The 27,221-nt window shown below is 46.4% G+C and overlaps 1 protein-coding gene across 1 annotated transcript in view; it reads left to right on the forward strand.

Moving 5' to 3' along the window:
* The window catches only part of LOC141265246 (collagen alpha-4(VI) chain-like), a 429,350-nt gene that overhangs the window by 212,038 nt on the left and 190,091 nt on the right, over nucleotides 1-27,221 (forward strand). The window contains exons 13-15 of the mRNA XM_073678073.1: nucleotides 23,211-23,289; nucleotides 25,414-25,559; nucleotides 25,670-25,762. Coding sequence (XP_073534174.1) covers nucleotides 23,211-23,289; nucleotides 25,414-25,559; nucleotides 25,670-25,762 — 318 coding nt within the window. The remainder of the gene's footprint in view (nucleotides 1-23,210; nucleotides 23,290-25,413; nucleotides 25,560-25,669; nucleotides 25,763-27,221) is intronic.

The raw sequence follows: 27,221 nt of genomic DNA on the forward strand, positions 1-27,221 counted from the left end.
TTAGGACAGTTGACAATTTTTCTAGGAGTAGGTGCTAGAGATGAGCGTTGTTCTACTCGAACTGTTCGCCAATCTCAAATTCGAGCTGTTTTGGGCGGTGTTCGAGCCGTTCGGCGAACACGAACAATTTGAGAAAAATTCGGCTGTTCGAGGTTATGTTCGATAACTGTTCGTGCACCAAAATCATAACTGGATTTTTTCTCAGTAATGATGAAAATTAATGTTAATACGCAGTTTGAGTGTACAGCGGGGTGGAGGGAGGGGCAGGGGATGGATCTCTGCAGGAACAATGAAGATCTCCATTTTTTTTTCTCTTTCCCGCATTTGCAGTGGGGAGGTGCAATCTGTCAGCCTATCAGCAGCGCACACACGGAGCGAAGTGCTTTTTTTCACACAAGCAAGGGCATGTGTCATTGGCAGTGTATGTCACATGTCCTTGCCCTATAAGACCAAGCCATTTTCCCCGTCGCCACCATTTTCTCACTGCTGCAGCTGCGTGTTAGACGGCACCGCTATTGCTGTGTGCGCTATACCTTGTTAATTTCAAGCCAATTTTCGCACAAATCTACAGATAGCTTGGGAGTAGGGAATAGTTGTGATTGCAGTCCTTTTAAGGACTAGGTTACAGCATTTCTTACGACTTTTATCAGGCAGGTCTGTGCTCTTAAATAGATTGTGGGAGTAAAGACTAATTGTAATTGCAGTCCTTTTCAGGACTAGGTTACATCAGTTCCTATCAGTTTTTGCCAGGCAGGTCTGTGCCAGTGCTGTGCAAGTTTTTTTCACAGCATTTGGCTGAATCTAGCAAAGCTAATCCTTTTTGGCCTATTGCAGAGTGTGTTAGTCAGTGGAGTAGCCTATCTGTGTTGCAAGATATACCACCTGTGTATAGAATACCAATTTTTTTACTGCACCTAGTGAAGTAAAATCTTTTGGGCATAGCATCATTCTATTAGTCCATCTATACTGACCTCCATCAGGTTGCAAATTGAATATAATTTTTTTCTGCATCTAGCTCTGAAAAAATATTGGGCTTCTAGCTGTGTGTGGGACTTGTTCTATTAATCCATCTATACAGACCTCCATCAGGTTGCAAACTGAATATATTTTTTTCTGCATCTACCTCTGAAAAAATATTGGGCTTCTAGCTGTGTGTGGGACTTGTTGTATTAGTCCATCTATACTGACCTCCATCAGGTTGCAAACTGAATATATTTTTTTCTGCATCTACCTCTGAAAAAATATTGGGCTTCTAGCTGTGTGTGGGACTTGTTCTATTAATCCATCTATACAGACCTCCATCAGGTTGCAAACTGAATATATTTTTTTCTGCATCTACCTCTGAAAAAATATTGGGCTTCTAGCTGTGTGTGGGACTTGTTCTATTAATCCATCTATGCAGACCTCCATCAGGTTGCAAACTGAATATATTTTTTTCTGCATCTACCTCTGAAAAAATATTGGGCTTCTAGCTGTGTGTGGGACTTGTTCTATTAATCCATCTATACAGACCTCCATCAGGTTGCAAACTGAATATATTTTTTTCTGCATCTACCTCTGAAAAAATATTGGGCTTCTAGCTGTGTGTGGGACTTGTTCTATTAATCCATCTATACAGACCTCCATCAGGTTGCAAACTGAATATATTTTTTTCTGCATCTACCTCTGAAAAAATATTGGGCTTCTAGCTGTGTGTGGGACTTGTTCTATTAATCCATCTATACAGACCTCCATCAGGTTGCAAACTGAATATATTTTTTTCTGCATCTACCTCTGAAAAAATATTGGGCTTCTAGCTGTGTGTGGGACTTGTTGTATTAGTCCATCTATACTGACATCCATCAGGTTGCAAACTGAATATATTTTTTCTGCATCTACCTCTGAAAAAATATTGGGCTTCTAGCTGTGTGTGGGACTTGTTCTATTAATCCATCTATACAGACCTCCATCAGGTTGCAAATTGAATATAATTTTTTTCTGCATCTAACCCAGCCAATAGTTTTGGCCTAATACCACAGTTTGGCCACTCAGCTCTGCTCGGTTCCCATCCATTGTTTTTTTGTGCAAACAACTCCAGAGTTGTGAATTAGTTAACCACCAAAATGAGTGGAAAAAGGCCTGCTGCTGGTGGAAAGGGGAATAGGCGTGTTGGGAAGGGGAAAAAAGGTTGTGTCAATGGGGTAGGTGTTAAAGCAACAGTAACATCTGCAGAAGAAAGACCATCTTCCAGCCAAACTAAAATGTCTACTTCTTTTAGCGGACAATGTGATAAGATCCCTTTCTTATGGCCACGCCAATCGCTACAAATTCCAGATGAGGCACAAAAACAGCAGGTGCTTCAACGGATATCAAGTGCTCCTTTAAGTGGGCTCTCCTCCACATCAACTTCAACATCACAAATACTCCAGTCCTCAAAGGTGTCACCCCAATCGCACTTGCTTCCTCACAGCTCCCAAATCTCCAGCTGCCCGTCTGAGTATGAGGTAGAACAGATGGTTGAGTCTGCAGAGCTGTTTACTCATACTATAGAATGGGAATCAGAGGTCGACTCCAGCGCTTCTGTGAATCCAGACGAGGAAATGATCTGCACTGATGCCCAGAATCTTTATGAGTCGGATCCAGGACCAGACGCAGAAGGTTCTGACCATAATGTAGACCCTCATTCCCAAACTGTAACTCCTGTTGGTGGAGACAATGAGGAAGACGATGATAAGACTCAAATACCTGATTGGAGCGACAACTTTAGTTTTTTGTCAGGGCAGGAACAGGTTGGCTCTGAGGACGACGGGTGTGATAACGCACAGGGTGATGATGATGAGGTTGGAGATCCCACTTACTGTCAACCCACAGTCAGCCAAGAGATGAGGTCAGCAGAGGAGGTGGAGGAAGATGCTAGTGACGACGAGGTCAGGTTGCGCCTTCCTGGACAGAAACGTAGTACTGGAAGCACGTCAACAACTGCATCCTCAAACACAACTCTGCCTCTCACCACAAGTCGTGGTGGCTCTTCAGGTCGCATGGGTTCTAAGCCTTGCATAGCCTGGGCATTTTTTCAGATCGATAAAGATGACCCAACTCGTGTTATCTGTAACATTTGTCAGCAAAAGCTAAGTAGAGGCCAAAAAATACATAGTTTGAGTACTTCATGCATGAACCGGCACATGGACATGAAGCATAAGTTGCAGTGGGAAGCTCAGTGTGCTACAATGCGGCCTAGCCGGCCGGGCCAACCACCGTCTGCCATATCTTGTGCATCCGCGGCCTCTTCATCCTCTGTGACTGGGGGGACAGCAGTCACACCTGTTTTGGGGCGCAGACCTGCCACCTCTTTACCCGCAACAGCCAGCGTGATTGGCAGGTCATCATTTTCTTTGGAGGTGGTAACAGCAGCTGGTGTTGAGCGCTGTCCGACATCGATAGCACCACCTTTGGATCAAGGCAACCTAACATGTCCGCCTGCATCTTCCTCACAGACCGGCAGTTTGCCGGGGACACCCTTATCAACCCCGTCTAAGCACAATAGCCAGCCCTCGGTCCCTCAGATGTGGACAAGTAAAAGACCATTTCCTCCTAGCCATGAGAAAGCTAAGAGGTTGAATTTCACCATCTGCAAGCTCTTGGCTACAGAAATGCTGCCTTTCCGCCTGGTGGACACAGAGGATTTTCGAGACCTTATGTCCGTCGCAGTGCCCCAGTACCAGATGCCCAGTCGGCACTACTTCTCAAAGAAAGGTGTGCCTGCGCTCCACCAGCATGTCGCACACAACATCACCGCTTCTTTGAGAAACTCTGTGTGTGACAGGGTGCATTTCACCACAGACACTTGGACGAGTAGGCATGGACAGGGGCGTTACATGTCGCTGACTGGGCACTGGGTAACTATGGTGACAGCAGGACAAGGGGCTGCTGTCCAAGTCTTGCCGTCCCCACGAGTTGTGCGTCAATCCTCTTTATGTCAAAGTTCCTCCACTGCTTCTGCCTCCTCAACCTCCTCTCGGTCTTCCACCTGCACCCAAAGCCTGTCTGGTCATGCCACAAGCTTTCTAACTGCGCAGAAGGGATCCTGCACACCTCCTTACTATGCTGGCAGTAGGGCTCAACGTCATCAGGTGGTTTTTACATTGAAATGTCTGGGAAATGTGAGTCACACAGCTGAGGAGTTGTGGTCAGCTCTGGAGAACCAATTTCATGAATGGTTGTCTCCACTGGACCTGAAACCAGGGAAGGCCGTGTGCGACAATGCTGCAAACCTGGGTGCGGCCCTTCACCGGGGCAATGTCACACACGTGCCTTGTATGGCTCACGTGTTGAACCTAGTTGTCCAGCAATTTTTAGCCCACTATCCCAGACTAGATGGCCTTCTGCAGAGGGCACGGTCGCTGTGTGCTCACTTCCGCCGTTCGCATCCTGCAGCTCAGCGACTTACATCTCTACAGAAGTCGTTGGGCCTGCCACTTCACCGGCTAAAATGCGATGTGCCTACCTGGTGGAATTCAACTCTGCACATGTTGCAGCGACTGTGGCAGCACCGACAAGCCCTGGTGCAATACGTTCTGACGTATAGCCTGGGCCAACGAGATTCAGAGGTGGGGCAAATCACGCTGGAGGAGTGGTCTCAGATCAGGGACCTATGCACCCTTCTGCACAGTTTTGAAATGGCGACGAAGATGTTTAGTGCTGACGATGCCATTATCAGCATGACTATTCCGGTGATTTACATGCTGGAGCACATGTTAAACAGAATTCGGAGTCAGGTGGTGGCACAAGAGGAGGTGGAGGAAGTAGAGGAGGAGGAGTTGTATGCGGAAGGGCTAACATCTGCAAGGTCCAGACGGTCGGCAGCACCAAGGCGGCAGGCATGTGAGGGTGGGGGAGATGGTTTTACCAGGGCGCATAGTAGCAGCCAAACTAGTGAGGAAGGTGCAGGAGCCCAGGAAGAAGTGGAGGACGAACTGATGGAAGACTCATCAGATGAGGGAGACCTTGATCACATTTCTGTTGTGCGAGGTTGGGGGGAGAGGACAGAGGAAGGAAGCATGATTGTTACCTCGCCACCAACACAACAGGGACTTGGTGCTCCTGGATGCGCAACACACATGAGTGCCTTCTTGCTGCACTACCTGCAACATGACCCTCGAATTGTGAGAATTAGAAATAATCCTGACTACTGGGTTGCCACACTGTTAGATCCCCGGTACAAAAGTAAATTTGCAGAAATTATTCCTGCCATAGAAAGGGATGCACGCATGCAGGAGTATCAGCAGAGACTGTTGCAGAATCTTACATGTGCTTTTCCACAAAATACCAGTGGTGCACGTAGTGAATCTCATAGTTCCAACTTGCCAACCGTGGGACCGTCAAGTGTTCAGCACTCAAACCGTAACAGAACCACAGTATCTGCTGGTAACATCAATTTTGCGGAATCATTTCACCACTTTTTTAGCCCATCCTTTGCAAGGCCACAGGAGACAAGAAGTCTGACACATAGTCAACGCCTAGAGACTATGGTACAGGAGTATCTCCAAGTAAACATTGAAGCCACGACTGTGTCACTGGACCCTTGCTCTTTTTGGGCTTCCAATCTGGATAAATGGCCGGAGCTAGCCACTTACGCCTTGGAGATCTTGTCATGCCCCGCAGCCAGCGTTCTGTCTGAACGTGTGTTCAGCGCTGCTGGTGGTGTTCTGACAGATAAGCGCACGCGGCTCTCCACTGATAATGTAGACAGACTCAAGTTCATAAAGATGAACAAATCATGGATCCGAAACGACTTTTCTACCCCTGTGTCATCCTGGGGAGAGTAAAAGCTTGATGATTGGTTAAAATCACCCTACCAACCGTTTTAAGCTTTCAAATTACTAATCATGTTTATCTGTATCTTGGCTGGAAAATAATTTGGGCTTTGTAGCAGTGTGCAGCACTGATTCTATTAGGCCATCTATAATAAGCTCCACCAGATTTAAAATTACTAATCATGTTTATCTGTATCTTGACTGGAAAATAATTTGGGCTTTGTAGCAGTGTGCAGCACTGATCTTATTAGGCCATCTATACTAAAGCTTCACCAGATTTAAAATTAATAATAATTTTTAGCTGCATCTAGCCCGGAAAATAATTTTGGGGCTCCGAGATGCGCAAGACACATAAGTGCCTTCTTGCTGCACTACCTGCAGCATGACCCTCATATTGTCAGAATTCGAAGTAATCATGACTACTGGGTTGCCACACTCTTAGATCCCCCAAACTTTTCGATCAACCTTTTCATTTAAATAAAGACCAAAAAAATGGTCATTTTTGAAATTATAAGCATTAGCAGGTTGTTAGAAACTGAAATCAAACAGTTTTCAACTCAAAACTTTATTCTAGGTGATGTTACATTTTCACATAGGACCCCTTGTTCGAAAGGAGCTTCTGAACTCTCTCGTCCATTGAATTTGTCAGGTTTTGGATGGTTTCTGCTTCAATTGTTTTGCATGAGGACAGAATACCCTCCCAGAGCTGTTGCTTAGATGTGAACTGCCTCCCGCCATCATAGACACTCTTTTTAATGATGCTCCAAAGGTTCTGAGTGGGTTACAGGTCAGGGGAGCATGGGGGTCACACCATAAGTTTGTCCCCTTTTATGCCCATATCATGCAGAGATGCAGATGTTTTATGTGCAGCATGAGATGGTGCATTATCATGCAGAAAAATGATCTTGCTGTGAAATACACAGTTCTTCTTCTTGAACCATGGCAGGAAGTGCTGTTTGAGAAAATCCACATACATTATGGAGTTCATCTTTAGCGCCTTCAGGGATCCTAAATGGGCCGACAATCTCTCTCCCCATGATTCCAGCCCAAAACATTACTCCACCTCCTCCTTGTTGGCGCTGTAGCCGTGTTTGCGTGGGGTGTCCATCAACCAGCCATCCTCCACTCCATCCATCTGGACCATCGAGCGCTGCACGGCACTCATCCGTGAACAAAACAATTTTGAAATCAGTCTTCATGTAATGTTTGGCCCACTGGAGCCGTTTCTGCTTGTGTGAAGTGGATAGAGGAGGTCGACAGGATGACATATGCACAGCTGCAAACCTCTGAAGGACCCTGCATCTTGTTGTTCGGGGGACGTTGGAGGCACAAGCATCTTCAAAAACTTGTCTGCTGCTATGACAAGGCTTTTTTGCCGCTGCTCTTTCAACCTGACGTAATTGCCTGTAGGAAAGAGTCCTCAATTTGCCCTTATCAGCACGCACACGTGTGTACTGTGAATCAGCTACATACTTCTTGATTGCCAAGACACTTCATCCTGATCATCGCACAATGTTGATTGTAGTCATGCCTTGACCTAAACACTCCACAATTTGTTGCTTCTCAGCAGCCGACACATCCTTTTTCTTTCCCATTTTGGCAGAAAATGTAGGCTGCTTAATAATGTGAGACAACCTTCTTAAGTAGTCTTGCCTTTCATTGGACACACCTGCCAAACTAATTAGCACAGGTGTCTGCAATTGCTTACAGTGATATAAAGAGCCCTGACACACATCACCATCAATGAGTTTAACTGACAAACAAACAAATTCTTCCCTTATCACTCCTAAACACTTTTTGCATAATAATTTGCAAAAAGCTGAGGGTCGTTTCCTGCCTCCACTAGTTTCGGGGACCGGTCTCCCCCTTTGGCCTGACCCCTCCATGCAGGTGGATTCGGGCGTGCGGTGGCGACTCGCCCGTCCGCACCCCTGGGATCCCTTCATTCCTCGTTCCTGGAGCCTTCTCCGCTCCTCTTCCTTCCTTCTCCCTCTTCCAGGCCTGGGCCTCTGTTACTAGGCCCGCCTCCGGAGCAGAGCTCATGCAGAGCCCCTGCTCCCTGCCACTTCTGCTCAGACTTCTCTGCACTGAACTAAGATGGTGCCCACCTTTTATACTCCCTTCTCAATGCACCCAGGAACTGCTTCCTCCCTGCTCCTGCACTACAGGGTTCCCCTTCCTCAGTGTTCCCTCCCCCCACTCCAGCCAGGGACAGGGACTGTCGTGCCCATCTCAGAGGCATATTGGTCGCCCTGCCCCACGGCAATGTGGTGTAATGCATGCAGGTGTCGGGTCCTGATCCACACTCCATCCTTACCTGAGAGTGAGATATCACACCTCTGGGTGAGGTGCAATACCTCTGTAGCAACCGAGCCCTCAGGGTGCTACAGTTCCATTTATCTTCAGCCTAGGTGACGTATTGTGATACAGGGCCGTGATTTTGGCTATAAAAGGGTCCCCTAGACCCCTACCCCAAGCTTTTTAAAAGAATCATATATGGCGTGCCAGGAGACTCTATGGAATGCTTTCTCAGCATCCAACGAGAGTATCTAATTACAAATTTTTAACTGCATCTAGCCCAGGAAATACTTTGTGCCTAGTAGCAGTGTCTGCTAGTCAGCGGATTATCCCGGCTGTTAAGCAAGCTACACCACCTGTAGTTTAGACACTTAATTTTTTCAAAGGAAATGCTTCGGGACCATGGGATACTCGGTGAAGAGCATCAGGAGGCACCCCAAGGCATAGGGGCTGGGACTGGCAGTAGGATGCCTTGCGGTGGACAGCCGAGTTCGATCCTTATAAAAGCTTTTTAACTGCAGCAGCTTTAGTGGACGCTACTGGAGCTGGAATTACGCGGCTGCTGGCATGAGACTTGCCCTCCAATAGATCCTTGTAAATGGATTTAAAGTGTATTCATTCAAATTAGAGAGACAATTTAAATTAAAAAGCTTAGAGCTGCCTCCACCACAGGGGGGCTCGCTCGACCCACCAGCGGACAGGCACCAGTATTGGGAGAGGGGGGCTGGCCATCAGGGTTCACCGCAGCTCTGGCACAAACCCGGCGACACGGAGGTGGCACGGGCAGGAGCGGACTGGCCGTGTCGGCTTCTCACTTTTTGGATTTTAGAAGGGCATGACATGCCTATATCTGTGTCTCCCCCTCCTTTTACTCCTCCACCTCTTTTATTTTCGCATGACTATATGTACTTGTCACTTTTCCATGTGTTAGTTATGTCTTCTGAGCAGTTTGTCAGCTTTTGGACACCTTTGAAGGTGTTTTCTATGTGTTTCTATGTGTTTTTGTTTGCCTGCCATTGGTTTTAACGGTGTTCGAAGGTGTTCGACGAACAGTTCGAACTCGAACACTGCGGGGGTGGCTCAACACTAGTAGGTGCCCCAGCAAATTCACCCTAAGCTCAGACAGCGAATCTCAATGAAATTACAAGCAAAGCTTAGGAGCTACAGCTCAGACTCTAAAGGCCTCATTTAGCCTAGTAAATGTTCTAAATGTTCAATTCATGTCAGTACAAATAGAAAAGGGCTGAACAAGTATGGATTGTTTGTAGGGGTGGCCAAGAGAAAGAATCTTTCTGAAACAATCATTGAAGTATGGCTAAAGTTTGCAAAATTGCATCACAATTCTTCTAGAATAATGTCCTTTGGACAGATGAGACCAGAGTGGGAATGTTTGGCCATAATGACCTGCACTACATTTGGCAAAAACCAAACACAACATATCAGCACAAACATCTCATATCAACTGTCAAGCGCAGTGATGAAGGGATGATGATTTGGGTTTGCTTTCCAGCCACTGGACCTGGGCAACTTATAGTCATTAAGTTGACCATGAATTCCTGTGTGTACTAAATTATTTTAGAGTAAATGTTATGCCCATAACCAAAAGCAAAAGCTAGGCCAAAACTGGGTAATGCTACAGTACAATGATCCAAAGCACACCGGTAAATCTACTTCACAATGGCTATAAAAGAAAGAATCAAGGTTTTACAATGGCCCTGTCAAAGTCCACACCTCGATTCCATTGAAACGCTATAGCGGAACCTTAAAACAGCCTTGCATAATCAAATGCCCACAAACCCCAATAAAGTTAAGCAACGTTGTAAAAAAAGTGAGACAAAATTCCCCCAGAGTGATGTGAGAGACTGATTAAGTCATAATGAAAATGATTACTTCAAGTTATTATTGCCAGAGGGGGGTCTGCAAGCTATTGATTCATTTGGTGTACTTAATTTTTCACACACTACTTTGAATTTTGGCCTAGTTTTTCTCATAAATAATTATCTATTTATAGAATGTATTTATATATTCAGCATTATAATGCTACAGAGTAATTTTCATGTGTTGCTGTTTATCTGAAGTTGTATTTATCTACTTTTAAGACTACATGTTTTTTTTATTATGTCCTGATATATATATTTATAGAATTCAAAATGTTGTATTTCGTTTTTTTCAGGACTGCAAGCTCTTTATGTGTCTGAGTTCTTTTGCACGGCGAATAAGCCTCTTGCCTTGGCATGCCAGAGCCAGTGTGTCACTCTCCACAAGGAGAAACGTTATCCCTTAGACCTCAGTCCAGAGCCTCTCACCTAGCCAAATCAGTTCTCATACTTTGCACTGACGAGGGGCAATACCCCGAAACACCATGTCTGAAAATTGAGATTCTGATTTGGCTAGTATCCTAAGTTATATTGAAAGATTCGTTAAAGGGTCAATAGTGAATTGTAGGATTGCTGCTTCCAACAGGTGGCGCAATAGAGTTCAAGTCCTCTTCCCCTCTGAAGAGTCAATTTGCATATTAGATTTCCCAGAGGAGCACTGCACGGCAAATAAGTCTCCTTACCTTGACATGCCAGAGCTGGTATGTTACTCTCCACAAGGAGAAACGTTACCCCTTAGGCTATGTGCCCACGTAGCAGATTTGATGCAGAGCGTTTTTGCCTCTCTCTGGCAGAAAAAACACATGCAGATTTACATGCGTTTTTTCTGCCAGACAGAAGCATTTTTTTCAGCGTTTTTACATGCAATTTCGCATGCGTTTTTTCAAGCAGTTTTCCAAGCGATTTTGAGCATCACTTGGAAAAGTGCTTGACAAGTTGGTCACACAATATAAATCCATGCAACTGGCATGGATTTATAATGTGTGAACAACTGATGCTTTAAATGCTGCATCTATAGTAAAAAAAAAGAGAATTAAAACATTAAAAATAAACTGTATATTCACCTCTCTGGCGGCCACCGGTCTGCTCTCTGGTCTCCTCCAGTCTGCTCCCGGCCGCATTGTCTATCTTCAGGGTCCCGCAGTGTACTGTCAGGACCTGCGGTGACGTCATTTAGTCAGCTGATGGTCACGCGACCATCACTTGACTGCCGACGTCAGCGGTCGCGTGACCATCAGGTGACTAAATGACGTCACCGCAGGTCCTGACAGTACTCTGCGGGACCCTGAAGATAGAAGACGCGGCCGGGAGCAGACTGGAGGAGACCAGAGAGCAGACCGGTGGCCGCCGGAAAGGTGAATATACAGGTTTTGTTTATTTTTATCTTTTTTATTTCTTTTTTTCACCGCGTGGTAGCCGTGATGAAGAGGAGTTGTAGTCTCCTCTTCATCCCGGGTACCACACGCACCGCGATTACGCTGCAAATTCGCGGCCATTGAATTTAATTGAAACGCAGCAAATCCACATATACAGTACCTGCGGGTTTGCTGCGTTTCAATGTTCCTCAATGGCCGCGAATTTGCAGTGTAATCGCGGTAGAAATGGTCATGCTGCGTTTTGCAAAGCAATGCGAATTTGGCGCGCAAATTAGCTCATCATGTGCACAGCACATCCGAATTCACATTGCTTTGCATGGCAGATGGTTTAACAAGCGTTTTCGCAGCCGTAAAAACGCCGCAAAAACGCTACGTGGGCACATGGCTTAAGACCTGAGTTCTTTTGCAAAACTGATAAAAATCTGCTGCAGCTTCTTCTGTTGATGGTTCCTCCCTCCTTTCTCCCACTAATAGAGATAGCAGGAGTGGGAGGAGGGGGTTGTACACAAATCTGCAGGGGAGAGAGGGGAGAGTATCTTGCATACTATAGACAAAGAAAAAACTCATGGAGAGGAAAGTACAGAATTGAAGTTGTGCTGATACATGGAAGCAAGTAAAGACAGAAGCCACCTGGATAAGCACAGAGCAACCATCCATCATGTATTGTTGTAAGAGACAAAGATCTCACATCCATATTGCTGGAAGGAACACTCTCACAACAAGTAATCTGAAGCATTGATTAGGTTTCAAATAGTGTTGAGCCACCCCCGTAGTGTTCGGGTTCGGTTCGGTTCGTCGAACACCTTAGAACACTGTCGAACACCGTTAAAACCAATGGCAGGCAAACAAAAACACATAGAAACACATAGAAAACACCTTCAAAGGTGTCTAAAAGCTGACAAACTGCTCAGAAGACGCTCTCTTTAAAAAAGCCGGCCGGCAATTCAGCAGCGGCATACACCGGTACCCGACAATTTAGACAAGAAGGAATAGAGCAACACATATAGATTAGATAGATAGAAACATGTCAGTCAAACATATAAGAAGCACAGTGACAGTGTTGCTTACTGTACTTGTCATTTAGTGTAAAGGATTTATTAAAAAAAATAATAGTGTCCGCGACCAATCAGCACATTAGTGTTTAACTTTGGCGGCAAGATCAGTGATTGGTCGCGGTCAAGACGGCGACCAATCACCGATTTATGCGGCACATTTAAATAGCGGCCGCGACCAATTGGATGTCAGCGCCGCTCCCCGGTCCTCCCTTCACGCCCTAGCCGCATGGATGTCAGCGGCGCTGCCTGTGCGGATACTTCCGCTGCGAGAACCCGGGACATGAGCGGGCGCTCGGAGCAGAAGTATCCCGACCCGCAGCGCCGCTCCCCGGTCCTCCCTTCACATCCTAGCCGCTGATGTCCCCACAGTATCCGCATGGTGTTACAAAGGTCCGGACATTTGTGTTAAAAATCGCTGATTGGTCGCTGGCGCTGCCCGCGACCAATCACCGATTTGGGCGCCAAATTTAAATATCGGCCGCGACCAATCACCCATCTTGGCTCCACATTTAAACACCGCTGTACTGATTGGTCGCGAACGCTATTTAAATGTGGCGCCAAAATCGGTGATTGGTCGCGCCCAGCGTCGGCGACCAATCAGCACAGCGATTTGGGCGCCACATTTCTTTATTGTTCTAAATTAAACCATACTTACCGTCACGCCCATTCCAGCTGAAGCCAATGTCTTCTGCAATAAAAGTAAAATAATAAAGCAACCTCATCCTTACCTTTCCATGGTTCCCACGACAGCTTCAGCTCTGCTACATCGAGATGACAGGCTGGACCGCAGCAGAACGCTGCCATCCAGCCTGTCATCCCGCAGACACTGAGAAGGGCAGGCATGCTTGCGCTCCTCAGTGTCTCGCTGTGACGGCATAAAGATGAGACGAGTTCATGTCCAATGATCTCAGCTCACCTCATGCACGTCACTGACAGCGTGGGAAAATTATCCTGCGTTCTGCTGCGGTCCAGCCTGTCATCTCGATGTAGCAGAGCTGAAGCTGTCGTGGGAACCATGGAAAGGTAAGGATGATGTTGCTTTATTATTTTACTTTTATTGCAGGAGATCGTTGGCTTCAGCTGGAATGGGCGTGGTGGTAAGTATGGTTTAATTTAGAACAACAAAGGAATGTGTCTTTATTTCAATTAAAGGAGTTTATTCTGGGTGTTTGTGTTTTCTTTTAACTTTGACTATGGAATTAGTAATGGGGGTGTCTTATAGACGCCTCTCCATTACTAACCTGGGCTTGATGTCAGCTGGCATTATAAGCTGACATCAACCCCAGCCCTATTACCCCACTGCCACCGCTACAGGGCAGTGGGAAGAGCGAGGCTAAGTGCCAGAATTAGCGCATCCTATGGATGCGCCAGTTCTGGGGCGGCTGACGGCTGGTGTTTCTAGCCTGGGAGGGGGCCAATATTCATGGCACCCTTCCTGGGCTATTAATGTCAGCCCCCATCTGTCTGCCTAGCCTTTGCTAGCTATTAAAATAGGGGGGACCCCACGTCATTTTTTTGGGGGGGGTCCCCCATTTTAATAGCTAGTAAAGGCTAGGTATTCAGCTGGGGGCTGATATTAGTAGCCTGGGAAGCTCCATGGGTATTACCCCCCTCCCAGGCTTCAAATATCTGCCCCAGCCATCTGCTTAACCTCCGCTAGAGCCTAAAATTATGGGGACCCCCACGCCAATTTTTTTTTAAATAAATCCTTTATTTTAACACTAAATGACAAGTACAGTAAGCAACACTGTAACTGTACTTCATATATATGTGACTGACATGTTTCTATCTATCTAATCTATGTGTGATTCTCTATTCCTTCTATTCTAAATTGTCGGGTACCGCTGGTGAATTGCCGGCCGGCTTTTTTAAAGAGACAGTGTTTTCATGCACTATTATTTTTTTTAATAAATCCTTTACACTAAATGACAAGTACAGTAAGCAACACTGTCACTGTACTTCATATATGTGACTGACATGTTTCTATCTATCTAATCTATGTGTGATTCTCTATTCTTTCTATTCTAAATTGTCGGGTACCGCTGCTGAATTGCCGGCCGGCTTTTTTAAAGAGACGGTGCATGAAAACACTATTATTTTTTTTGATAAATCCTTTACACTAAATGACAAGTACAGTAAGCAACACTGTCACTGTACTTCGTATATATGTGGCTGACTTGTTTCTATCTATCTAATCTATGTGTGATTCTCTATTCTGTCTGTTATAAATTGTCGGGTACCGCTGCTGAATTGCCGGCCGGCTTTTTTAAAGAGACGGTGCATGAAAACACTATTATTTTTTTTGATAAATCCTTTACACTAAATGACAAGTACAGTAAGCAACACTGTCACTGTACTTCGTATATTTGTGGCTGACTTGTTTCTATCTATCTAATCTATGTGTGATGCTCTATTCTTTCTGTTCTAAATTGTCGGGTACCGGTCTATGCCGCTGCTGAATTGCCGCTTTTCATGTTTCACTGTTGGCACTGTTCCCATCGATTTTGGCAATCACTGTAATGCCACAACCACCATGGCTGTGGCATTACAGTGAGTGGCAGGCAATCCCTGCATGATTGGTGCTCAAAATAGCGCCAGACATGCAGGACACGCTTTTGGTGCACGAACAGTTATTGAACATAACCTCGAACAGCCGAATTTTTTGCAAATCGTTCGGGTTCGTCGAACAACTCGAACACCGCCCAAAACAGCTCGAATTTGAGATTGGCGAACAGTTCTAGTCGAACACCGCTCATCTCTAGTTGCAAACTGTATATAAGGGAGTCTGTAAATAAATGAAGGCATGAAGTTTGCAGACTAAAACTTAGTGGTTACTCTTAGTTAATAAAAGTGCACTAACATACAGTATATAAAACATGTTTTCCCACATCAAAGGTGTCCATAGTGTAATGCACACGCCCGGGCTGAGCGGCGTGTGCGTATGATTCCACTGGACCGTGCCGGAGAGTGAATGCCTGGAGGGGCGTAACTAGGTATTCACCCGATCCTACCAGGGTCGCACGACGGCATACGACGCCAGTGCACCAAGGAGGAACCGAGCAGAGGGACCAGGTGCTACTCCAGGACAGACCCCGGACACGGCTGTTGACCCACACAGGGGAATACAGGAACAGGCTGGTAGGCTGGTGCACAGACTGGTGGGTATAGGCAGGCACGACTGGTATGCAGGCAGGCGGGTATGCAGGCAGGGGGGTACAGGCAAGCACAACTAGAGTGCAGACAGGGAGGCACTAGCAGGTAGGAACACAGGCGGGATAGGACCCAGTACACACTGGGACTCAGGAACAATACAGGCAGAGGGGTACAGGCAAGCACAGCTAGAGTGCAGACAGGGAGGCACTAGCATTTAGGAACACAGGCGGGATAGGACCCAGTACACACTGGGACTCAGGAACAGAACCACAGATGTGGCGGACAAACACAGCAGAGTGAGGCCGCCCAGAGAGGTGAGCGAGAACAGGGCAGGACAAGACCGCCTGGAGCGGTGAGCAAGAGTAGAGCAGGACGAGGCCGCCAGGAGCGGTGAGCAAAGGGTCAGAGCTGAGCGAGACTGCCGGAGCAGCGAGCAAGAGTAAAGCAGGACGAGACCGCCTGGAGCGGTGAGCGAGAGTGGAGCAAGACTGCTGGAGCAGTGAGCAAAAGAGTCAGAGCAGGCTAGAACCGCCGGAGCGGTGAGTAAAGGAGTCAGAGCAGGCTAGAACCGCCGGAGCGGTGAGCAAAGGAGTCAGAGCAGGCTAGAACCGCCAGAGCGGTGAGCAAGGCAGAGCAGGGGGAACAGGGCTCTGTTCACACGGAACAGACAGGAAGGGAAAGGCAGAGCCAGATACCCACAGGGTACTTGCAGTGAAGTAGCGAGTGGACCACAAACTCACAAACGGGAGTACAGAGACAACAAGCAGGAGTTAGGTACGAGTTCAGACTCTGCAGAAAAAGGAAAGGAACGGACATAGAGGCAAAACAGGTAAAGGATAGGAGAGAGTTCAGACTGGAACTGAGTGTACGGAGGAGACCGACACTGCAGCGGGATACAGAAGCGGGTCTGGGAATACGGCCCCCAGAGAGGCGGGACGAACAGGCAAGGAGCGTGTTCAGACAGGACAGACAAGATACAGGAGCGGGTCTAGGTAATCGGCCCCTAGAAGGCGGGAGGAACAGGCTAGGAGCATGTTCAGACAGGACAGACAAGATACAGGAGCGGGTCTAGGTAATCGGCCCCTAGAAGGCGGGAGGAACAGGCTAGGAGCGTGTTCAGACAGGCCTGGAAATACAGCCTCCAGGATAGGCAGACAAGAGAACACAGAATGGGACCTGGCACCTTCAGAGTGCAAGCACACACTGAATGAAACACAATGCTCAGGCAGGGATTGATTGCCGCAGCTGGGTTATATACCAGGTGACAGACAGCAGTAGGCTGAGGACGCACAAGGGGTGTGACCCACAGCAGGTACAAAAAGCAGGAAGTGATCGGGCGCCGCCCTTAAGCAGCAGAAACAGACACAAACAGACAGCATGGAGGGAAGCCAGAGAGACATTCTGGACAGGAGATCAAGTGCGCGCTCTTGCACAGTGGGAGATGGACCACTATGCAAGGACGCCGCCAGGTATGTTACAGTACCCCCCCCTTACGCCCCCTCTTCTTCAGGCCTGCCAGAATCTTCCGCAGGGAATTTGAGGGCCAATTCTTCACTTCGAAGAGATCACTTCCACTGTCCACCGGAAAAACTGGTCTCCTCTGGGTAGCTAGGATGCTACCTCCCATCCAGCCACCCTTAGCAACAGACGAAATGGGTGGAGTACCAGGAACAGCACACAAGGAAGTCTCACTCCACATACTTTCAGGTGGCATCCCAGAGGGTACAGGAGACAACTGGAAGTCCTCCACCGGGTTGGAGGGGGACAGAGACTTGGGGGTAATCTCTGCTTCGAGGTACATCTTGTCAAGCTCACAGGAAGAAATAGATGGGTTATCAGGTACAGGATGAGGAAAAGTCACTGTCTCTTTGTTATCTGGTGGTACCCCGGAGGATTCAGGAAACAACTGGAGGTCCTCCGCCAGGTCAGAAGAGTGCAGAGGCTCAGAGAAAACATCTGCTTCAGAGTACACTAGGTCGGACTCACTGGACGAAGCAGGCGAGGTATCGGGTACCGAGTATAGGAAATTCTCTGTCCGTTCACCACCAGGTGGCACCCCGAAGGGTTCTGGAGACAACTGGCGGTCCTCCGCCTGATCAGAGGGGTGTAGAGACTCATGGGTAACCTCTGCTTCGGAGTACACTAGGTCGGACTCACTGGACGAAGAGAGCGAGGTATCAGGTACAGAGTATAGGAGAGTCTCTGTCCTTTCGCTACCAGGTAGCACCCCGAAGGGTTCTGGAGACAACTGGAGGTCCTCCGCCTGGTCAGAGGGGTGTAGAGACTCATGGGTAACCTCTGCTTCAAAGTACACTAGGTCGGACTCACTGGACGAAGCAAGCGAGGTATCAGATCCAGGATATAGGAAAGTCTCTATCCATTCACCACCAGGTGGCACCCCGAAGGGTTATGGAGACAACTGGAGGTCCTCCGCCTGGTCGGAGGGGTGTAGAGACTCAGGAGTAACCTCTGCTTCGGAGTACACTAGGTTGGACTCACTGGATGAAGCGAGCGAGGTATCAGGTACAGAGTATAGGAGAGTCTCTGTCCTTTCGCTACCAGGTAGCACCCCGAAGGGTTCTGGAGACAACTGGAGGTCCTCCGCCTGGTCGGAGGGGTGTAGAGACTCGGAGGTAGCTACCACTTTGGGGTACCCATTGTCAGGCTCACAGGACGAAGCGGACAAAGTATCGAGTACCGGGTGTAGAGAAGTCTCTCTCCATTTGTCATCGAGTGGTATCCCGGAGGATTCAGGAGGCAACAGGGGGTCCTCCGCCAGGTAGTAGAGGTGCACAGACTCTGAGGTAACCACAGCTTTGGAGCATCCTTGGACATGCACACCGGTTAAAGTGGGTGAAGCATCTGATGCCGGGTGCAGGAAGTTCTCCTGTGTGGAGTCTGGATGGGCAGAAGTCTCTTCGGGCAGGAGAACTGGTGCACTACCCACGCACATTACCCGTTGGGGCTTCTCCGGGATACAGGGAGATGAAGCTTCAGTAGGGACTTCAAGGTTGGGGTCAGGAGGTCTCAGGGAGGACAGACCCTGGCGTGACAGCTTGCCTCTACGCCTAGCACGTCTGGACTGCCTCTTGAGGTTGGGAGAAGTATTCCGGAAAGCGTAGTCACCCTGTGAGGATACTGGGTGGGCAGTAGTCTCATTGGGCTGGAGGACTATTGCGCTACCCACACACATTACCCATTGGGGCTGCTCCGGGATATTGGGAAGTGAAGCTTCAGCAGGAGCCTCCGGGTTAGGATCATCGAAGACCATTAGAAAGGCCACCAGGAAGGCCATTAGGTCCAGGAGGATCGGATCCTGTGTTTCATATAGGGGGTTGATCCATTCCAAGGCATCACCCGCCAGGTAAGACATAATGAATGCCACCTTAACCCGATCGGTGGGAAAACATAGAGGGTAGAACTTGAAGTGTAGCATGCATTGCTCCACAAATGCACGACTTTGTCTTGGATCCCCATAATAACGTAGCGGATCCGCAGGAACGAGAGCAGATAGATCCATGTGGACGGGTGCGTAATTCGCCTGGAACTCAGCTAAAGGGAAAAAAAAAAATTTATTTATTTATTTTAATGCATGTATTCGCTGGAAAACTTCTCAGAGAGCGAAGGCCGTGGGGCTCAACGGGAACCATGGCCTGAGCATGCTGTAATGCACACGCCCGGACTGAGCGGTATGTGCGTGTGATTCCACTGGACCGTGCCGGAGAGTGAATGCCTGGAGGGGCGTAACTAGGTATTCACCCGATCCGACCAGGGTCGCACGACGGCATACGACGCCAGTGCACCAAGGAGTAACCGAGCAGAGGGACCAGGTGCTACTCCAGGACAGACCCCGGACACGGCTGTTGACCCACACAGGGGAATACAGGAACAGGCTGGTAGGCTGGTGCACAGACTGGTGGGTATAGGCAGGCACGACTGGTATGCAGGCAGGCGGGTATGCAGGCAGGGGGGTACAGGCAAGCACAACTAGAGTGCAGACAGGGAGGCACTAGCAGGTAGGAACACAGGCGGGATAGGACCCAGTACACACTGGGACTCAGGAACAATACAGGCAGAGGGGTACAGGCAAGCACAGCAAGAGTGCAGACAGGGAGGCACTAGCAGGTAGGAACACAGGCGGGATAGGACCCAGTACACACTGGGACTCAGGAACAGAACCACAGATGTGGCGGACAAACACAGCAGAGTGAGGCTGCCCAGAGAGGTGAGCGAGAACAGGGCAGGACAAGACCGCCTGGAGCGGTGAGCAAGAGTAGAGCAGGACGAGGCCGCCAGGAGCGGTGAGCAAAGGGTCAGAGCTGAGCGAGACTGCCGGAGCAGCGAGCAAGAGTAAAGCAGGACGAGACCGCCTGGAGGGGTGAGCGAGAGTGGAGCAAGACTGCCGGAGCAGTGAGCAAAAGAGTCAGAGCAGGCTAGAACCGCCGGAGCGGTGAGCAAAGGAGTCAGAGCAGGCTAGAACCGCCGGAGCGGTGAGCAAAGGAGTCAGAGCAGGCTAGAACCGCCGGAGCGGTGAGTAAAGGAGTCAGAGCAGGCTAGAACCGCCGGAGCGGTGAGCAAAGGAGTCAGAGCAGGCTAGAACCGCCAGAGCGGTGAGCAAGGCAGAGCAGGGGGGACAGGGCTCTGTTCACACGGAACAGACAGGAAGGGAAAGGCAGAGCCAGATACCCACAGGGTACTTGCAGTGAAGTAGCGAGTGGACCACAAACTCACAAACGGGAGTACAGAGACAACAAGCAGGAGTTAGGTACGAGTTCAGACTCTGCAGAAAAAGGAAAGGAACAGACATAGAGGCAAAACAGGTAAAGGATAGGAGAGAGTTCAGACTGGAACTGAGTGTACGGAGGAGACCGACACTGCAGCGGGATACAGGAGCGGGTCTGGGAATACGGCCCCCAGAGAGGCGGGACGAACAGGCAAGGAGCGTGTTCAGACAGGACAGACAAGATACTGGAGCGGGTCTAGGTAATCGGCCCCTAGAAGGCGGGAGGAACAGGCTAGGAGCGTGTTCAGACAGGCCTGGAAATACAGCCTCCAGGATAGGCAGACAAGAGAACACAGAACGGGACCTGGCACCTTCAGAGTGCAAGCACACACTGAATGAAACATAATGCTCAGGCAGGGATTGATTGCCGCAGCTGGGTTATATACCAGGTGACAGACAGCAAAAGGCTGAGGACGCACAAGGGGTGTGACCCACAGCAGGTACAAAAAGCAGGAAGTGATCGGGCGCCGCCCTTAAGCAGCAGAAACAGACACAAACAGACAGCATGGAGGGAAGCCAGGGAGACATTCTGGACAGGAGATCAAGTGCGCGCTCTTGCACAGTGGGAGATGGACCACTATGCAAGGACGCTGCCAGGTATATTACACATAGCAATTAAAGGGAACCTGTCATGAGGGAATTTATACCACTAACTAATGGCATTTATTATAACATGCTTTAATGCTGATTAAATCCTTACCTTGCTTGTAGAATTTCATTTTTCCATTTCCGAGAAATCCAGTGTTCAAATCATATACTAATGAGCCTCAAGTGCAGCAGGATGAGCACTGCACTTGCAGCTCTTCTGCCTCTCTCCCTATTCCCCACCCATCACCTCACTCTGACAAGTCACCCTTGCTTCAGTGACCTGCCTCCTCTGTCCACTGAAGCAAGAGTGACCTGTCAGTCAGAGACTGGAGGCAGGTAGTGGGGGGGAAGAAGGAGAGAGGCAGAAGAGCTGTAAGTGAAGTGTTCCAAACCACTGCACTTGCAGCTTATTAGTATAACATTTATATTCTGAATTTTTTAAAGTGAAAAAACTAAATTCTACAAGTAAGATAAGGATTTAATCAGCATTAAAGCATCTTTAGACACATTCCATTAGTTAGGAGTTTAATATCCCAATGACAGGTTCTCTCTAATTATACATATTTCTAATATATTAATAGGTTTTCATTATCTCAGTGGGGACCTTCATTATGTACTTCCAGGATATATGTTCATTTATAGTAATGTGACCATCACACTGGTGTAACATGCAGTTCTGGTACTGTAATGAGCTGTGCACCTTTGTGATCATCACGTGACCAGAACAGATTTGATGCTATGGAAGCAATTAACTAGTGACAAAGCTTTATTTTTTTTTAATAATTTTGTCAAGCAAGGAAACAAACTATGTAAATCACTTCATTAGAGGTTTTGTCTTTGTTCCTATAAAAAAAACTATTTCATGTAAGCGACTTCCAAACCCTAGCTTTTCCCCAGTCTATTTGCCTGTCTTCAGCTGCACTGACATCAGAATGTGCTCTTTTGGAGTACAGATGATAGCAGTCTCCTCCTCTGAGTGTTCTGCTTATCAGTACAATCTCCTGCAGCAGCTGATCCCCAGAGTTAGAGACACAGGTGCTGAGCTGACCCTTTCACTGCCAGCATCTGTACTCCAAATGAATACATTTTAATATCAACATCTCTGAATGCAGGCAAATAGATGGGGGAAAAGCAGTGGTTTGGAAGCCACTTACATGCATTTTTTACATGAGTAAAGAAAAATCCCTTAATATAGGGATTTGTAAAGTTTCATAACTTTCCATGGTGGTAAAATTGAAACAAAAAAAGTTTAGTTAATTAAAGCAGTGTTCCCTAAATCCAATCCTCAAGGCCCACTAACAGGTCACGTTTTCAGGATTTCCTTAGTATTGCACAGGTGATGCAATTAAGGAAATCCTGAAAACATGACCTGTTGGTGGGCCTTGAGGACTGGAGTTGGGGAATCCTGACTTAGGCTATGTGCCCACGTTGCATTTATGAAGCAGAAAATTTCTGCTGCATAAATGCAAGTCCTCTCCCGGAATAACGCATGCGGAATTCCGCACGTGTTTATCGCGCATTTTTCGCGCGTTTATCACGCGTTTTCCACATGCGGAATTGCCTTGCGTTTTTTATGCATTGGACAAAGGCAATTCCGCTTGCGGAAACGCAAAATTAAATGACATGCTGCGGATTTTTGAACGCGGCATAAACGCTGCGGAAAAATCCGCAGCATGTGCATAGAACTTGCGGAATCCCATTGGGGACCATGGGGTGCGGATATACATGCGTTTTTCAAGCATTTACGCTGCGGAAATTCCGCAGCATATACGCTTGAAAAATGCTACGTGGGCACACAGCCTTACAGTGCTGGATCCCAGATAGAGTAGTGGTAGGTAAGTATATTAATACACTCAAACTAAGGCCTCGGCCTCACTATCAGTATTTGGTCAGTATTTTTTCTCAGGCGTGGGAGCCAAAACCAGGAGTGGGTGATAAATGCAGAATTGGTGACTTGTTTCTATTATACCTTTTCTCTGATTGTTCCTTAGCTGGTTTTGGCTCCCACTCCTGAGAAAAAATACTGACCGAATACTGAGCAAGTACTGATAGTGGGGCCGTGGCCTAAAAAAACTATAGATGGAAGGGCTTCTATAAGCTTCATGTTAAATGACAAAGAACTGAAAATGGGGGGAACTGATACAGAAAGTATTTTTGGAAAATGTAATAAGTAACATTTCATTACCAAAGAATGACATTTTCTTACTGAAACTGAAATACTTTTAAGTTACAATGTGAATAGAATGCAATAAAGCCTTAATGCTAAGTGATAATGTGCTTATTTCTAGGTTATGATTATTTTCTCTGATGGTTTGGATGATACTGTAGAGACCCTCAAGGAGACATCGGAATCCTTTCGTAGAAGAGGTTAGCGAATAATAAACAGCTTTCAAATATTTTGATGCCTGTGTACACACATCAAGATACACGTAAAATAGACAATGAAGCAAATCGGCAATACCCTTCACTTCACCCTTTGAATTGCAAAGGGTGAAATCTGTCGAAAATATCTGCAACACACATTGTCATCCAGTGAATGACTGTTCAAAGCAAGTACAGGCGCTCGGTGCTACTTGGCGAGGCCAATCATTTATTCACACCTTCCCACCTGCTTGGTTTCCATCTATCTCCGCCCTTCTCTGCTCTATGAAGCCAGATCTGTCAATCAAAGAAGAGAGGGGTGGAGACTGAAGGAAAATAAGCAGGTCGGAAGGTGTATATAAATGATTGACCCTAAGTTTGAAGTCATTCTGTGCTGCAGAGTCCATTTAAATCTGCAGCACGGGTCAATTCACACAGAAGATATCCTCCAGAGTGTCTGGGTGATTTTTTTTTATTTCATCCACAAAGCTGGTAGCATGCATGTTGAATCATATAGATGCAAACATGGCTATGCTCACATCACAATTGCTGTGTACTCAATGTAAACTCTAGAAACATTTACCAGTGTATTTCTATTCTTTAAATGCTCCCTTAAATTATTTTGCAAATTAAGCATTGTCAATTGAGGGTGCTCTTAAATCCTTCCCAAAATAATAATAATAATAATAATAATAATAATGAATCATAATAAATATTGCATCTCATGACACCAAGAATATTTCAGATATTATTTTGTTTTCGTTTTGGGAAAAAACAAGAGGGGCATTTGATTTAGCAGGTATAGTAGTAGATCAGGAATCAAAGCCTATGCAGATGACAATCAAACCCACACCCAGGAATACAATCATATACCATGTACAGGAATGAGTAACACCTTATGATAAGCAGGATACATTAGAAGTAACATATAACATATAAATAGCACATACATAGCATGAAATGGTCCGTATTCAGGGACTCATGTATACCAATCAGTAAAGCCCCATTTTTAATACTGCGTCAAGACTATAAAATCTGTAATTATCTTAAAGGGAACCTGTCAACAGTCTAATTGGAAGTAAGGGTACAGGGATAAAATAAAGTTATATTTTCCTGCAGCTGCTTGCTTCGAGCTGTCAAGCCGGCGGCAGGGCTGTAATAACTCCCACGGCTCCTTGACTGACATCCTGCTCTAAGCACACTGCAGAGCAGACAGTTATTATAGCACACTCACTGACTATTGAGTGCTGACTGTTACAGCCCCTGTGCTGTCATGATGACAGGAAACTGTCGGCTGTAGGGAGAATATAATTTCATTTTCTCCCTATAGCCACTCTTTCACTTAAACAAACATATTTATAACACCATTAACCTGCAGATTATCACTATGTCTGGAGGTAAATATTTATTTACAGACAAGTTCCCTTTAATGATGGTCTATAAGGCCATGGCTCCACTATCAGTATTTGGTCAGTATTCAGTCAGTATTTTTTCTCAGGAGTGGGAGCCAAAACCAGGAGTGGGTGATAAATGCAGAATTGGTGACTTGTTTCCATTATACCTTTTCTCTGATTGTTCCTCACCTGGTTTTGGCTCCCACTCCTGAGAAGAAATACTGACCGAATACTGATCAAATACTGATAGTGGGGCCGTGGCCTAAGGCAAGAGAGTAAAAGGACAGGTAGAAGAGGTGCTGAGCTTCACAAGGGAGGGTGTGTGTTCATTATTGATATGAGGCAGAATACACTGGAGATCTTGCCACACGATACAACTGCGATTTTTGTAATCATGAGGTTTGTCATTTATTTGTATGGAAATATTTTCAAAATTATTGATACATTTTGGATTTGAAGGTGTTGTCCCGTACTTTTTTTTATTAATCCCATCAATTTGAGGGGGTTGTCTGGTAATTGTTTTTTATAACAATCCTATTTTTATAAAAACAAATGAGTGCCATACTACCAACCCCTTTAAATTTATGGAATTGATATTGGTATGCCCAACAAATAATGTTCAAGTGCTTCATGACTCATCTGAGAATATACTACATTGCAAATAGTTCTCTCTTTAATTTACAATTACATCAAATTTCAGAGCATGTATAAACAAAACTGTTCTCTTATTTTCCAGGTCTTGATGGTTTATTATTGGTCGGTCTAGAAAGTGCCCAGAATTTAAATGAATTCCAAGAAATAGAATTTGGCAGAGGATTCTCTTACCATCAACCGCTGAGCATTGGAATTTATGATTTACCAAGTGTAATGTTGAACGAAATTGTAAGCTGAAACACAAAATGATATGACTTTTAAACAAATTTTCAAGAAATCTTTCTGTTTATGTGTTGCTTAATTTTTTGCATGTTTTTTGTATTTTTGCCTTTCAATAGGATACAGTTGCTGAAAGAAAATGTTGTAATGTGATATGCAAATGCCTAGGGCAAGATGGTCTACGTGGTCCTCATGGTCCTTCAGGAATAAAGGTGAGAAAGGCTATGCTTCCTTTCTGTTTAAAAGATCATGTATACGTACACCCTTAGGGTAGCTGCAGACGGCCGAAGATTCTCTCATTCGAGAGAATAGGGCCGATTATACAAATGACACTGTGATCAAACTTTAATCAGAGTTTGATCAGAGTGTCAGCATAGTGAGATCCAATTCTTTCGGATAGGAGATGGAGAAAAAAAATTCTCCATCTTCTCCATTCTGTGAGGCCATGGAAATCAGGCTGAACTCAGATGTCATCCGAGTGCAGTCCGGTGATTCCCATGCACTCATTCACCTGCATGGCCGAGTGCGATCCGAATATAGGATTAAACTGGGGCATGGAGCGATTTTTTTCAAAATCGGATATGTGCACTGCCACATTGAATAACATGGCGACTAGTGCTAGCTGTCAAAACAGCGGATAACACTTGTCCGATTATTACGATCGTGTGCACGAGCCCCTACATATTCAATTTGCCACTGTATGATGCATCTATGATTCATTGCAATCTGCACTGCAATTATTCTAAGGGAGAATGCCTGTAATACACGGGATGTGATGAAGCATGCAATTTTTTTTTCATAAAGTCATAGGAAAATTTAGACCTATAGTAAGTCCATGTACATGAGCCCTTCTCTTCATAAAATGTAACACAAATATTGGATATACTAAGAATCTAAAAATGATATTGTTCATCTGTATTCATCATTATTGCAAAGTAAAAACAAGAATATAACTTGGAATTATTCGTGGTTTTTTTTACTTTGTTAGTTGATTTTGCTTTTGGTTTATTAACAATTCCAATAATCTACAATAAATCTTACCAATGTATTTTAAAAGAAAATCTAAGTTGTTCCTGAAGTGAAAATGTATCACATTGCATGTTATTTATCTTCTCTAAAATGTTTTCTTGACACTTTTTGGCTTATACCATCCTGGTATACATGGCCTCCATCCACCTCCATCCTGGTATACATGGCCTCAATTCCATCCTCATCCTGGTAAACATGGCGTCCATCCCCATCCTGGTATACATGTCTCCATCCCATCCCATCCCCATCCTGGTATACATGGCCTCCATCCATCCCCATCCTGGTATACATGGCCTACATTCCATCCTCATTCTGGTAAACATGGCATCCATCCCCATCCTGGTATACATAGCCTCCATCCCATCCTCATCCTGGTATACATGGCCTCCATCCCATCCCATCCCCATCCTGATATAGATGGCCTCCATCCTATCCCTATCCTGGTATACATGGCCTCCATCCCATCCTCATCCTGGTATACATGGCCCCCATCTCCATCCTGGTATACATGGCCTCCATCCCATTCCCATCCTGGTATACATGGCCCCCCATCTTCATCCTGGTATGCATGGCCTCCATCCTATCCCCATCCCGGTATAGATGGGCCCCATCCTGGTATATGTGGCCCTCCATCCTAGTATA

The sequence above is a fragment of the Phyllobates terribilis genome, unplaced genomic scaffold (assembly GCF_046119375.1).
Source record: "Phyllobates terribilis strain yellow unplaced genomic scaffold, ASM4611937v1 Scaffold_4__5_contigs__length_816908805, whole genome shotgun sequence".
Classification (NCBI taxonomy): Eukaryota; Metazoa; Chordata; class Amphibia; order Anura; family Dendrobatidae; genus Phyllobates; species Phyllobates terribilis.